Source organism: Strongylocentrotus purpuratus, unplaced genomic scaffold, assembly GCF_000002235.5.
Source record: "Strongylocentrotus purpuratus isolate Spur 01 unplaced genomic scaffold, Spur_5.0 spur5_scaffold_16, whole genome shotgun sequence".
Classification (NCBI taxonomy): domain Eukaryota; kingdom Metazoa; phylum Echinodermata; class Echinoidea; order Camarodonta; family Strongylocentrotidae; genus Strongylocentrotus; species Strongylocentrotus purpuratus.
In genome coordinates this window covers 29,951,892-29,967,430 of record NW_022145601.1, presented here as the reverse complement: position 1 = coordinate 29,967,430, position 15,539 = coordinate 29,951,892, and the positions used below count along the sequence as shown (strand labels likewise).

At 36.2% G+C, this 15,539-nt stretch overlaps 1 protein-coding gene and 1 non-coding gene across 2 annotated transcripts; one reads left to right on the top strand and one right to left on the bottom strand.

The window, feature by feature from the left end:
- Positions 1-2,401: 2,401 nt before the first annotated feature.
- On the bottom strand, positions 2,402-2,992 carry LOC115924734 (melatonin-related receptor-like). Its single transcript, XM_030987513.1, has one exon. The coding sequence runs from the start codon at positions 2,990-2,992 to the stop codon at positions 2,402-2,404; it is 591 nt and encodes a 196-aa protein (XP_030843373.1).
- Positions 2,993-14,955: 11,963 nt separating this feature from the next.
- Positions 14,956-15,029, top strand: TRNAN-GUU. Its single transcript has one exon. It is a non-coding gene; the product is annotated as a tRNA-Asn (tRNA).
- The last annotated feature ends 510 nt before the right edge of the window (positions 15,030-15,539 follow it).

Here is a 15,539-nt window from a genome sequence, read left to right as displayed (position 1 = left end):
AAAAAGCCATCAAAAATCCAACATCGGCATTGGCTGAAACACAACGTAATAGGCACAATTTCGTTTTTTCAACGGCTTTTTCAAATTATCGAATATTTGTGGTGGTATACACAAATATCAGAAATCGTTATATTTATGGATATTTCAGCCATCTCTGAACCGATTTTGATCAAACAAAGATGATTTGGTCATTTAAATTGTATGTTCTTTCACATTTGACACTCAGTTTTTCATTATCTCACAAAAAAATATTTTGTGTAGCGCCCTCTGCAACAGAACTCAACTATCCCTTTAAACCCGGAGCCCAAAATTATACCAATCCCTTATCTAACCCTAGTTAGTCGTGACATAAACCTAATGACAACACTTTATCCCATACATTTGAAGAAAGAAAGCAATTACTAGGAGCACATGCCGGGTCCACTTAATGTTGTTACACTTAAAAGATTTCCTTTAGTGATACATCACTCTGCACATGTCTTGCCCCATTTCATGAATTAAAAAGGCTTGTACTTTAAAGGGGGAAGTCCAAGTCCATATCAGGTTGGTTTTAATAGAAGCAGAGGAATGAGAGAAACAGGGCAGTGAAATTTTGAACCAAAAACGATGAAAAAATAAGAAAGTTATGAATTTTTAAAGGTGCAATCAAGCAAACACAATTTGGCAACACTGTGATGTTTCTTGCGAGCTCCTCTCCAATTTGCTCTGAACAGAAAAAATTAATAAACTTTCATTTTCTAAGTTATTGACGACGGAATAGATTTGTTTCATACAAGGGGTTGTATAAAATTATATTTGCAATAGTTAAATTTAGGGTCAATGTGCGATTGAAAATTTTCTTAAGGGAAAATACAAAGTTTTTTTTAAAAACTTTTGTTGTATTAGTGTAGGAAACTGATGCGGAACAACTGCCGTATAGGGGCATGTGTCGTGAAACTTCTCATTGACCAAGCCCAGATATTTGCCACTCAATTTAAGGGGAGATGAGCTGCCTACCACTGCAGCAAATTTGATGTTATCATTTTGAAAACTCTATTTCTGTTCATTATGTATTGATTCATTTATAATTTTTTTAAAAAATCTAGAATACAAGGTAAGTACTTCAGTAACAAAACTGTTTTGTAAGACACCATAGACATATTGCTCCGATTGTCTCATTTTCGCTTGCGTGAACATTGCCAGCACAAACCACTGACCTCTACCTCCTGAACGGATCATTGCCCATTCCCATTCACTATACGTTACGTACTAAAAGGCTGTATTGTCTGACCGTTCATGAATATTCATGTGTTTGCTAAACTCGGCAAAATGTTTGCTTTTACTAAATGGAAAAATTACGGTGGGGGGTTGGATGAAATGGACATAATGAAATAGGCAGAAGTGATCTATGATAATTCATGCTTTTTATGTTTCGTGTGCTCGACCTATAATCTTCAAATCGCTTGGTAAACTGAGTCCAAAGTTAGACTTGTTTCACATGTGTATTATAGGCAATGACGAGCTTGCAACCTATTTTGAAAAATTACGGTGGGTGAACTTTCAAAAGTCAATGAGACATGAGGGCTCCAATGAAAGAGCTAGTGATAACGTACGTCGGGGTGGATGTGCTTTTCGTTTAAACAAGAAATGAATTTTTAACGATTTTAAAAAAAAACGTCCATAGGCTAACATGTTAGGCTGCTGACTCTGATCATGCTCTGACGATAGGGGGCGTTGTGAAATGAGACTAAACGGAGCCATATGAGTAAAGATGAATTTTCATTTTTATCCCCAGCACTGTCTTTCTATTTTCAGTGAAGGTTCGTGTTCAAGTGTTAACCCATTGCTTACTGGAACCTGGGGGTTCCTGTGTTAAGTCTATGGGAATTAGATAATTCAGTAGTCAACGGGTTAAAATGGGAAACCACATCAGTTGACCAGGGTCAAATTTGCCACTTCACACTTCTCCTCCCCCCCCCCCCCCGAATTTCATGACACTCCATGAATGAAAGAATATAAAGTGTACTGGCCAAAAGTATGATATATTTTACCCTATAATGACAAGATTGCATGTATCAACAACCTTTAATGGAATCTACTGATTTATTTTTCTTTATATATATATAAGAATCTACATTTACACTGTTACACGTAAGTCGGATTGATTTTTCGTACCTCTTGACGAAGTGATAGTGAGAATAGTATTCTATTATTTTTAGATAAAGTTTATATTTCTCAGAACTCTATTAATCAATCAAAAGCATAATAGAGATTGATCAATAAAGTTATGAGAAGAATCCATATTATAATATGGAATAAACGATAGTGTCACAAACACTATTTTCATGAAAGAGGTAACAAAATATTATTCCAGCGTTATGGAGATAAACAAAAATTTTACACGAACAAGGAAAGGTAAACCTTACTCACCGATTATGAAAAATGCTGTATTCCGCTTGGTATATACTCTCCTAAACTTCGATGGATGCACGATTAAGACATATCTATTAATGCTGATAGCTCCTAGAGACATGACGGACCCGATGAAGGTACACATACTGATGAATCCCAATGCCTTGCAGAGCCGGTCATTGAATAGCCACTGTCCCGTGGATATGCTGACGATGGTCACCGGCATGCTGACCGTCGATACCAGAAGATCAGCCGCGCTTAGGCAGAGCACCAGGGCATTGGATGCCGTTTTGAGGGAGCGATGCCTGAGCACCACCGCCCAAAGGAGAGTATTTCCAGAGAGGGCCACGATGCAGATCACTGTCAGGATCAGAGCTTCAATGATCCTTTCGGCTAGGTGAGGAATGGGCAATTCGCTGGCATGACTTGTCGGCGAGAAATCACTGAAGTTAGTGAAAGTAATATGAGAGGCACTTGTCGTGCTGTCTATCATGTTTGAGTACCTAAGATCGAAAGTGGTGTTCGTGGTAGAACCGACTAGCCTAAAAGTCGGAGACGCCGTCGCTGATATTCCTTGTGAGAGAGGTGCTGTAGTATCCATCCTGGCTATCATCAGCTCTCATTAAATCAAATTAAACTTTACAATATTCCAACCATCTATGAGGAACGACTCTTCAAGTAGCTTGTTATGCGGCAACACTAATCCGAGTAGCTTGACAGAAGCAGACGGAAGTTTTTATGTAGCGTAATCACCCACCCGTTGCATATCGCAGAATGGTGAACTCGATTTGTAAAACGAGGAAGTCGGGAGCAAGAGAGTGGTAGAAATGATAGTGAGAGAGAGACAGAGACAGAGAGACAGAGAGAGAGAGAGCCACTCAACCAACCAGCAGATAATACACATGTGATCGTATCGGAGTGTTTTATGTGCCTAGTCTAATTAATCATACCCTGAATTTCTGTACCTGCACAATTTACTATTAAAAATGCAATTCAACGTGATTAAAATCCATCTTTGATGTAAGAGTATCATTAAGATAGAAAACAATATAAAAAATATAAAATGTTTAACATATAGATTATGTTCAATCATTTGTAAACCTCACCGCATACTCAATCATGGATAAAATCACTTTCATACTAAACTGTAAATTAAACTCCGTAGTGCCTCGATCTCTATGAACAGCAATATATACAAGTCAGCATTGTAACTGATTAAATGGCGCTTGAAATTAAAAAGAATGAAGAATACGAATAAAACTGCAACAATTGTGTAAATAAATAATAATGTTCTGGTCACCCAAATAGTGTAGTTATCAATTATCATTATTTGACATGGTTGCATAACCCTAACGAAAGGGGAATTTATTGGTGTTTATCCAAGGTATTAATGACCCTTTTGCGGGCATGCAGTGAATTTCTCGATATATATACATGTACTATCATGATTTATACAACGAAATAGGAATTTATTGATGCTTGTCAAAGGTATTAATGACCCTGTTGCGGGCATGTAATGAATTTCTCGATATATATATACATGTACTATGATCATGATTTATAAATTCATGACAGAGAAAGTGTCTCGTGAGTACCAACCACATTGGTATCTGTTTAAACGGTCATCAAGAGGTACTGGAATGGCCTTATTTCATTTTTAATTAAATTGTCTGAGGCTATCATATCTTATTGATTCATTTGTTTCATTCTTTTAACTAAAGATAAACTCGAAAAGGTTCTTTTTAATATTTAAACAGATGTTTTGACAAATAATGACATGAATCCAGAAAGTAGATACATAAAACAGGAGGTCATTTTATCATCCAGAAAGAGAGCTAAAATGAGGGTCATAGAGAATGTCATCTATATAAACAAATCCACTAAAATATAAATTTCTCCTCGTCTTTTTGTTTTTTGTTTGGGGGGGGGGGGGGGGGAGGGACTTAGGCAAATGCCTAAAACGTGTTAAACTCATGGGATATTAAATTGTGGATGTAATATTGTATGGATATCATACGCATGATTATATTTGTAGCCGGGAGCATCCATCTTGAATGAATGCAAATAGAGGGAAAAGAGTAACAAGGAACGATTTGATCGGTGGAGACGATATATCAAGCATATGAAATTGAAAGAGACATAGAGATATATGGAGAGAGAGTGAGAGAGAGAGAGAGAGAGAGAGAAAGAGGAATAGAGAGAGAGAGAGATAAAAAGAGATAAAGATAGAAAGAGGAAGAAAGATATATATGAATATAATAGATATGAGTATACATTGAGAGGTTGAATACACATTCAAACTATCTGAGGTTATTTATCTGTAATTTAAGGGCTGATGTCATGACTTTGTGTTTATTTACGACGTAAAAGCCGTAAATACTCAATACTTCCTTCAATCAATGAGGAAATGATTCATTTGATGATGACTCTTTACCATATATACCACCATTTTACGATATCAAATTACAAATCTAACATAGAGGTAGATACAGGTCAATAAATCAATGCCCTAGAGTTACCTCCACTGTGCTCCCAGATCAATATTCGGTTAAATCCATTATTATTAGATACACGTCAGCTGAAAGGTTTACTCTCTGACAGAGTGAAATTCAGTATTTTGGGAGTCATATGAAGATTCACTTCATTTTGGATTTTAAATCCACACTCAAAGATAGTTGAATTTAGTCTTTAAAGAGTGATTTTAAACCACTACTTTGTAATGGATTCCAGTTTTTATGAGCGTGGGTTTCAATTTAAAATTCCATTTTGTGGGTGGATCCCTTATTATTACTTTTGAAAGAGTGGACTTCCACTCCTGTGCATTCCTCCGATTTTATTTTAAACAATTTTGATTGGTTTGTCTGATTGTTCTGCTTCTATTGAAAGTTATTTATTTTGGGAGTGGACTTGCCTTTTAAGAGGGCACTAATACAATGACGAACTGATAAATATTTCGAGAATTTCGGAGAGCAGGGTCTTTGACCAAGACTAATTTGTTTTAGTGACGCTTTGCGAGTCACGGCAGTCTGCAAGAAGTGACAATGATTGGGAGTATTGTTCAAAGGTGTCTAAGAATCACAACAAGAATGTTTTGCAAACCAAAGTGATTGTGGGATATCTGAATAACCATAACATCTTAGCTACCATGAGAGACAGAAAATATGACACCAAAGAGCACCACAAATGACTAATAATTGACGTCATCTTTAGTATTTGGTCAACAACTCTGAAAAATTGAGTGTATGTGCGGAGTATTTTAATATTCAATGACAGATGTAGACACAAAAGATGATTGTGATCAATCATAGGTTGGCTTGATTTCATGATTAATAATTTGTGAAACCTTTTTTTTTCTTCATAACTATTACTAATATTTTTGACGAGATCATTAGGTATACCTTCAAAATCAACCATCAAAATTGTCATTAAATTGGTCAAATGTCAGGATAGTCAAAATTTGTTAATATGAAACTTTATAATTTAATGTAGCTATTTCCCCAATAAGTTTTTTCCTAATGTTATGATTGGACGAGACTGATATATGTTGATTCTATCATCATTACAGCATCCCTCTTTCCATAAGGGAAATTACCTGTCTTGCCACTTTCAAAACTCACCTTTTTCCCCTAACGATCTATGTGATATACTTCCTGTACTGTACATTTGTCCTCTTTTCATATATTTGTATTATTGTAAGCGCTATGGTACTTATTGTTTTTAGCGCTCCTAAATATTCGATATTATTATTATTATTATTAAAAGAACACATAGTCTAAAGAAGAATTATTTATCCCATAGATTTCATCAATTTATATCAGTACGTGCTGATTTTTGTGAGCTTATTATTGATAACAATACGAAGTTCGGAATTAGAGAGAAACAAAGACAGACAAGCAGACAGACACAGATGTAGGGCTTCCGAGAAAGAGAAAATGGGCAGAACATAGAGGGAGGGAGAAAACATTAAACAAATAAATAGAGGAAAGGAAGGGGGGTGTGCAGTGGGAAAAGGAAAGAGAATGAGAGAAAGACAGACATACACAAACATGATCACGCACACTATAATCCGCCCACACACACCGCTGCGCCCAGACACACGCAGACGACACAAAGAAGTAGAGAGGAGTACAGATATAGTGTGTGTGTTTTCTTTTCTTTTTTTGTAATTTCATGTTGCTGTTGTTGTTGTTATGAACGTGGGGATGTTGTCTACGACGAAAACACTTGTGGTGAGAATGATTCACCTTTCTGTCTTTGTTGTCTTTGAAGGGGACTACATGAACAAAGATTTTTTTAATACCTACCTTCAAATACCATAATTTCTTTTCACTACAGAGCCAAACCGCACCTTCATATCATGAGATTAGTTATAAACTTTGTTAAGGTTAGTTATTGTTAATGTTGTTTCAATACAGTAAGGGAATCATGATTTTCATATTCTCTTTAGAAAATTTATTTCGGCCGTATTCATGACTCGTGCTTAATTATGGCCAGACGGATTCAGTATTGTTACGAGAGTCTGACTCATTTCAACTTCCAAATAAAGGTGTGATTCTTTTGTTTGGCCCTTTGAAATCTATTATTCATTGCTGTAGTACATTTATCAGTTGAGTAACAGCACGTTTGCAGGTCAGTATTTAATGTTTCGTAATGTCAGAATGAGGACGCATACACATGTACCTGTACGTACATGCAATTAGTAAGAATCAGCACTCTTGTTTCATTTTTGATTAATCACACAATTTCTATGTAATGCCCCCCCCCCCCGGATATGCCAATTTAGATTGAATTTTTTTTTATAAACAAACGGCGAAATTGGGATGTGCGTCCTTCGCCTGATTAGGTTTCCCTTCTGAACAAATGGCAGTCATTATCTATTTGTGTTTTATTCTACCTTTATTTTCTTCAGTAATATAACAGCGGGAAGAACACAGGACGATACTGTAACGGGAAGTTGGAATATAGTTGATGCTCTGTTTAGGATAAGTTACACGACAAGAGAATACGAAACTGTTTTGCAACAAGAAAGCGAGCTTTTTAAATACCTATAAGACTATTATGTTTTTTGTAGATGTTGTTTTATTTTGTGTTATTTTAATAAATATAAAAGACTCGAATTACTGTGCTGGACAATAATTCTTTACTAAATGTACAGGTACTGATCATTTTTTTTTAATGAACAAATTTCTGAATGTGTCAATACCTCGATGAAAACAATTCGTAAGGTTACAAATTGGCCATTTATAATTACGTGCTTAACCAATAATACCAAGACCTTGGTTGAATAACATTATTAGCTCCATCAGGCAGAGGACACTCCGGCGACAATGTTATCCAATGTTCTGATTCATTTGGGGTCGGGGTGGGAGGGGGTCCGTCCCTATTGCAATCCATGACCAACGCCCGTCTTTTACATACCTACGTAAAGTCTCCTTTGCTCCATCGTAATTACTCTATGTATAATAACGAAGAATGAATCTTAAAGGGGTTTCTATCAAATCTGTCGCCCGCCATGCGAAGGCTATTTGCAGGTGTTGTTTGGCAGCACATCCCTTATCTAAATAAGATCCAACCTTGTCAATGGCTTAAGTGTGAAACAAAACTCCAGTTCTTTTCAATTTAGTAACGAAATGTTTGAGTTAAATACTCTTCTTTCCTGCTTCTCAGACAGCTGCTCTATTTAATCCCTTGTTCCATTTTTTCCTTTGCGATCAATACTCATCCGGTGGTTGGCTCTATAGCAGACGCTAGGCCTAATCTTCCTGCACCGGAAGTTGGTTCCAAATACCACAACTGTCAAAACCTTCCAAGGATTGAAAACTTGTTTTTTCCATTTTCCCGAAATCTTATCCAGTATACCTACACTCGTGTCAAATGTAATGATATAGTTTACTTCCTCATTGCTCTTCATAATGTTGTTTTCAATCTATTCTCTAAATGAAAAGCATAACTATAATTAGTGATGTATCTAGATATTTATTTTATGTTCATCAGTACTATTTATTATGTACAATTTGCTAAGGTAAATAAGAAAAACAAACGTAAATATTGTTCATGTTTTTTTTCTTTTGTTTGTTATTTGCTTGTTTGGGCTTACAGCGCATTGCTATCGGATAAACCATTAAACGATGTATCTGGGCTTTCAAAATGATTCAAACGGGTTGTTATTCAATATTGCCCAAACGCATAAGGAATCGCTTTACACCAGTCATTTGTAGCACATGGGTTGAAAGAGGCATCTACACAATACTGCATCACCTAGGATCATTCAGTGTGATTAAGGATTCGAACCGTCAATCCCTCAATGCAAAGTCAAGTCAATAAACCAACAAACCACGGTGCTCCAATAAACATCTTATTGAATAATAATGGTTAAATCCTTTCATGGTTTCGATTCCACGTTTGCAGTTTCCTTAAGAGTTTCCTTAAGAGCGAGCCTCTTAAGGGGGGGGGGGGGGGGTTTAGGGTCCATACATTTTGGTGCAAACCTTGGCTTATAAAGTCCTGAGAAATAATCAGTGAGCTATCTATCGGCTCTTGAATTTTCCACAGGAAGAAGATTTTTGTAACAATATCGTTCGAGGGTTGCTCTTACATGATCTCAGGATAACAGGTAAAATTACTGTGTACATTTTCAGCGACTAGATTTCGCCACGTAATTGTGTGTAGTCCCCTATTAGTATGTATATTGAATGCATTGCTTTGTCATCAGTGCTAGTGATATACCGAAATACAAACACAATAAAGCTGTAGATGGTTCCTTTAAAAGCAAAACAATACTCTAAGGCTGAGTATATAGTCGAAACTCAAGGAGACACGATTTTGTCAACTTATGCTACATTTCCTAAACATAAGGCTATATTTTCTCTGGTGTATATTCATATAATATTCCTGTAGGTATATAATACGTGTTAATTTCATTCTTAAGCGTCACCATTTGTTGATTTGAACTTCATAAACTTCACCCTGTTTTTATCCTGTTTGGGGAACTCTCCCTGACTAAAAATACATATTCTTTGAATTTGAGGTTCATGCGTCAACGCAAGATTTAATTTAGTACGAGCTTATTCTAGACCTCAGACACTTCATTAAACCATCAAAACGCATACCAGCAACAACAACACAATTTCTGCCAGAAATTTCGTTTTACTGCCGTCACTGATGTTTAAAGAGAAGGTTGAGTTCTGGGAAGAGGTGAAAAATAACTTGTGAGCGTTATCATTGTTATCATGCAATAAGTGTGGAAGAACATCAGATTAAAAGAAAAATGTTCTCTGAAAAACGTGGCTCTTCTAATGCTTTACTATTAAAAATATGGCATGTAATAACCAGGCACGTACGCAGGGGGGGGGGGGAGGTGTAACCTCTACTCCCTACCCCTCCCCCTCCCCCCCCCCCCCCCCCCCCCCCCCCCCCCCCCTTGGTGAAATATCGGGCGACGCGATTTTCTAGGATATTATATTTATATATGCATAATATTGGACAGTTCCTCTTAGCATTTTCAATATATATGTATATACATATATTATATACTTATATACATATTGCTAGGTGCCTTTATAATATTGTGTACACCATTTTTTTTAAAGCAGATTTTACACTGTAAAGTAAAACGAGAACAATGTGTCCCAATCGTTGTTGTATTCAACAACAATTTTCAATCTCTTATAATAATGTAGAGAATTTCTCTAAAATAAAAAGTCCTTGAAATTGGCACGAATAAATTTTCCTGGTATTTCCTGGTATAAACTACAAATGTGATACTGAAGGTGACGCACGTGTTAAACGTCGTTAAAGTTGAAGTTTAAAAATAGATTTCTTTAGTTTCTGTTTTTTGTACACAGGCTTTTTTTATATTGGACTCCATGGAAGAACAGAGCCATTAGATTAATGGCTCTGAAATGGACTATCTAACCGTTTTATCATTCTATTATTGTTGTATTAGTCTTTGATTTTGATATTAAGCAAATAATTACCGTTGGTGAAGGTGATGGGACAAACTATCACTTCCGAGGCGATCTGGATGTAGCTATCTTTCCGAAACGAAGCTGAGGAAAGATAGCGTATACATTCTGATCAACGAGGAAGTGATAGTTTGCCATCGCCTGAAACCAAAAGGTGATTATTTGCTTTATATTCCACATCTAAAACAATTTAACTACAAAAAGAAAAGGACGTGTATGCATTTACATAAAAGACACCTAGGCCCAAATTCACACCAAAAAAGTTTAAGTTTAACCCAACCCCTTGAGGGTACGGTGCGCGCATGAGCTTTTTTAAATTGCGCTCAATGGTAATGCGCGCTTAATTACGCCTGTTTTAGTGCGCTTTTGGATAATCTTCAGTGCCCTGTGTAGATAGTACCTCTATCTTCAGTGAAAGTGCGTTGCACTGTGTAGATAGTAGTACTATTTACACAGTGTAATGAACTTTTTGCTTCTCCCATCAATAATAGGCGAACTATCTTTCATCACGTGATTTACTTTTGACCAATCGTAGAGCAAGATTCTTAGTATGTGGAATATAATTTGTGTTATTGTTTTTATGATGATTTTCGGAAATAAATGAAACAAACAATACAGTCATCTATGGCAATGAGACTTATCACAGCAGACCGACCGACAGGAGAAATTTCAAAAAGGCCCACGAGACCAACAAAACCAAAACAAAAAAGGAAGATTTTTTTTTAAACGTAGGTCGTAATTTCTGTATCGTACCTTTATCAGTCTGCATTCGTAAGGGGCACAGTAATTTATAATAAGTAAGTTTCTCATCCGTCGATAAGTCCATTGAAGAGAAAACCCGAGGAAATGTAAATGAAAGTCATTGCACTGAAAATGTTGCCCTTTTTGGGGTTTTGTTTGTGTTTTTTGTTGACCAATTAGGTGTTACATATAATTATTGAAGAGAATGTGGTATAACGTCTGATTCTTTGCAGAGGTCGTTAACAGGGATTATAAAATGAGATAAAAATGACGTTGGGATATTTAAGTTAAAAGTTATAAAAGACAGCTTACTAATTAATTTCAATTTCAAATTCATGTACAATATTTTAGCAATACCATATCATTTGTTTAAATGTAAAGTAAATGCCACTGAGCAATGTTATTAATGTAATAAAACAGGTGATTATATGCATATTTTCTTTTTCTTTAACGAAGTCAATAAGTTTTGGAATGAAGTTGAAAGGAATATAAGGTAATATTTAATGTCTAATTTTAATTTCAAGCCATGTAATCTATTGTTTGGTATCAATTTTAATTCAAAGAAGGAAAAAGATGTTGATATTATTTTGAATTATGCGCTTTTTACTATTTGCAAAAGCTTTGTTGGAAAAGAACTTAAAAATAACAGAACAAAAGTGAGACTTCTTTATATTTTGATTTACCTATTAAATTTTTGTTTACAGATAGAAGATAATATTAAAAAACCATGTATATCCCTTCAGAAATGGAGGCAAATGCTAAAAATGTGAATATTTTTGTATTATTATGAAAAAATAAAGAAGTCCTGAAAAGGTTGTTTTACACTCACAACAAAAATGAGTAAAAAAATGTAGCCTATGAGAAGCGTCGAAATCGATCAAGTGTGCGTGCATTAATTTTAACAATATGCACGGGGAGTGGACTTTGGTGATAACAACCGTAAATTTCTCGACTTTATACTCATATTGCAGCTCCATCTTATAAAACATATAATACAAGTTTTTAGCTGGTGTATTAGTGATATGTACTGCTTTTGGCCAAACCACAATGAAACGGACAATGAACTCGACAAGCCTCGTTCATTAATCTACTGAGACTTAACCTGAATGCAGTGCGTATTCACTAATACACTCACAAACACTTAGTATTTGTATGAATGACCAGGGGAGCGTATCAGGACAATTACCCCCTGGACAATAACCCCCGGGAAATTCCCCCCCTGAAAATTACCCACCAAGACAACCACCACCCCCCCCCCCCGAGGACAATTACCCCCCCCCCCCGAGAAATCACCCCATTGACAATAACTCCCCGAAATATCACCCCATTAACAATAACCCCCCCCCCCCCGAGGATGATTACCCCACCCCTTGAAAAGTACCCCCTAAGACTATTACCCCCCCCCTCCTTTTTTTTCTTCATTAAAGGGTAAGTCCATCCTGAAAAGTTGGTTATAATAGAAGCAGAATTATTTCAAGAGGTAATTGTCCTAGTTTTTTTCGGGAGGTAGTTGTCCTCGGGGGGAATTGTCCCGCTGGTAATTGGCCGGGGCTGATAGTCCAAGGGGTTAATTGTCCTAGAACCCCAGCAGAGTCGTCATTTCATAGTAAAGTGAGAACAATCTATCCCAATAGTTGATTTTATTCAACAACTTTTTTTCACTCTAATATAATAATGTCGGGAATTTCCCTAAAATAAAAATTCCTTGAAATTGGCACGAATGTATTTCCGTGTACAAACTTCTTTGTATAGTCATCTTTCTATCGTTTTGGGGTGTTTTGTTTTTGTTTTTAATGACAAATAAGATCTTACAAATAATTATCGAAGAAAATGTGGTATAATGTCCGATTCTTTTCAAGAGGTCGTTAAGAGGGACTGTTTAAATATCACCCACTCATGTAAAGAGAAAGAAAAATACACGTTTAGTTTATTCAAACTTCTGTATATATTTTTTTATTCACATGTTGCAATATTGCCTTATCGATGAACCTTTGTAAATTGGTTGACCATTGGAGTCGTCATTTTCCCAGTTGTGGTTATGACTGAAATACTTCCTCTGAAATGTTTATTGTTTCCTCGAATATCAAAGGCTGTGACACAAAACGTTCAGGTCAGACGGACCGAACGCTGCACCTCCGGGAAGTTAGATTTTTATCATCGAAACTGGTCGAGACCCACATTTTTAGAACAACACAAAAAGACTGGCCAGACAGTATCCACTACATTCAATTGTATATAAATGAGACCTGAATTACCGGTAATTAGCTTTATTCGCAAGTATTATATATAATAGGAGGTGCGGTTGATGAGGTGTTACAGTTGTGGTATAGTGGATACGGTTGATGGACTGTGGATCATGGTTTGCGGTTCAAGACCCAATCACGGCGCTCATGTCCTTCGACAAATATAATATTCGCCATTCTCCACCAAAGTGCTGCAACGCTATTCCATGAGCCTTCACTCGGATGGATATTACTATTATACATGCAAATCAATCGGTGATCCATAATGTACTCTGGTGATATCTGCTCCGGGCTTTAATTGTTAAAGAAATAGGGACAGGGCTTCGCTTCATTACAAAGCTACATATGTTTGAAGTTGATAGATGAAAATGAAAGAAGAATATGACACTAAAACGAACTCTACGACGAAATATGCTTCATCAAACCAAAGCAAATTAATTAGATACTTACAGGAATAGACCTCCATTGAAACTATCACGAGGTGGCGCTGTCACGTAGAAACTAAAGAGAGATATTAATTTACGGGAATTTTCCGGGGGGAGGGGTAATTGTCCTCGCTGGGTGGTTGTCCTCGGGGGTGGGTGATATTCCAGCGGGTATTTTTTCCGGGGTGTAAATATCCTTGGGAGGGGGTAGTTGTCCGGTAGTAAATGGCTGGGGTAATTGTCCTGGGCGTTATTGTCCTAGAACCCTAGCTCAAATTAATTTGAGGTTTACACTTTCTTGTTTTGCATCGTTGTTTATATTTATATTCATTGTTATTTATGTCTGAGCTTTTTGATTATAATTATGTGAGCGAAATAAATATCCATCTCAAACGTACAATAGATAAATAATTCATAACAATTAGATTGATATATTGCATACGTATTATAGAATAAGTAATAGATTTATGAATAAAAGTATTTGGAGGAGGCTAACCAAGGAAGAATATAGCTACAAGTTTAGGTCCATGAACGCGATGCATACAACTATTAAGTACCAAGGAACTATCATTTTGAATTCGCTTCCCTCATCAATAATATTAAAGCATCCCAATCGATGAATGTTTTTAAAAGTAGGTTTGAAATAGTTATTTTTGCAAAATATTCATCTAATTTAAACCCTTTGTTCCATTTATCTGTGTATTTTTTTTCTTTTGTATCGTTGTATTTTGTCGTGTCCTTGTAATCTGGTACATATATTTATTACATTTATGTATCTTCTTTAGGCCGGCCACTCATAAGGGTCACTTTCTTTGTGGCTGCTACCTGCCAAGTTACCTTCATATTATTGTACCAATGTACATATATGTACTCTTTTTTGTACGTAAAAATTCATAGTTCTATGTACGTATGTTAAATTTTAATTGCTTTGGTGATATAAAACTTAATTTACTTGAAACTCTCAAATCGGGAGAGCGATTCGTGCCACCCCTCCTTCTAAACGAGAAGACTCAATTTAACTATAGAGTACACAAATGTGACGTCATACTGGCCAAGTTGTCACATTCTGGTTCCAAACAGTTTTTCATGTTCATCTAAAGAAATCCATTCCACATTTAAGTCAATTGTCCTCATACATTACACGGGATCTGCAAATATATAGCCATACAAATTAATCAAGTAATCAACAAAGCTTCTGTGGCGCAATTGGCTAGCGCGTTCGGCTGTTAACCGAAAGGTTGGTGGTTCGAGCCCACCCAGGAGCGCTTGTATTTTGTGGACGAATCACACTACGTCTTTTAATTTAACCCATTGCCTCCCCGAGCCGGAGGGTTTATTTTTAAAGTTAAAAAAAATGCTATTTCAATGAGAGAATATCAGTAGTCAACTCGGTGAGAAATGGATGAGAATGATTTTGCATGTTATTTTGTTTTATTCAAGAACTATATTGTACTTCCATATAACAATAAAGCTCATAAGGTTTATTTTCACCCTAACAGACAACTTCCAATGGGCCACATACCACTAGTCTGTCCGGGGAGGGACGAGGCTTTGGGGTTCAAGCTCCCCTTACTCGTGGATTCAAAAAAGAAAGAAAGAACGAATGAAAGAATGCTCCTTAGAGACCAAATTATTCTTTTTGGACAATAAGCAATCTCGATTGTACTTAAAACAGAGCATCCAATATACCAGATATCAAAAGGTGCCCTGTCAGAATAAATAGATGGACAATAAAAATATTGCAATTATTCCAAAATTATTCCAAAATTATTCCA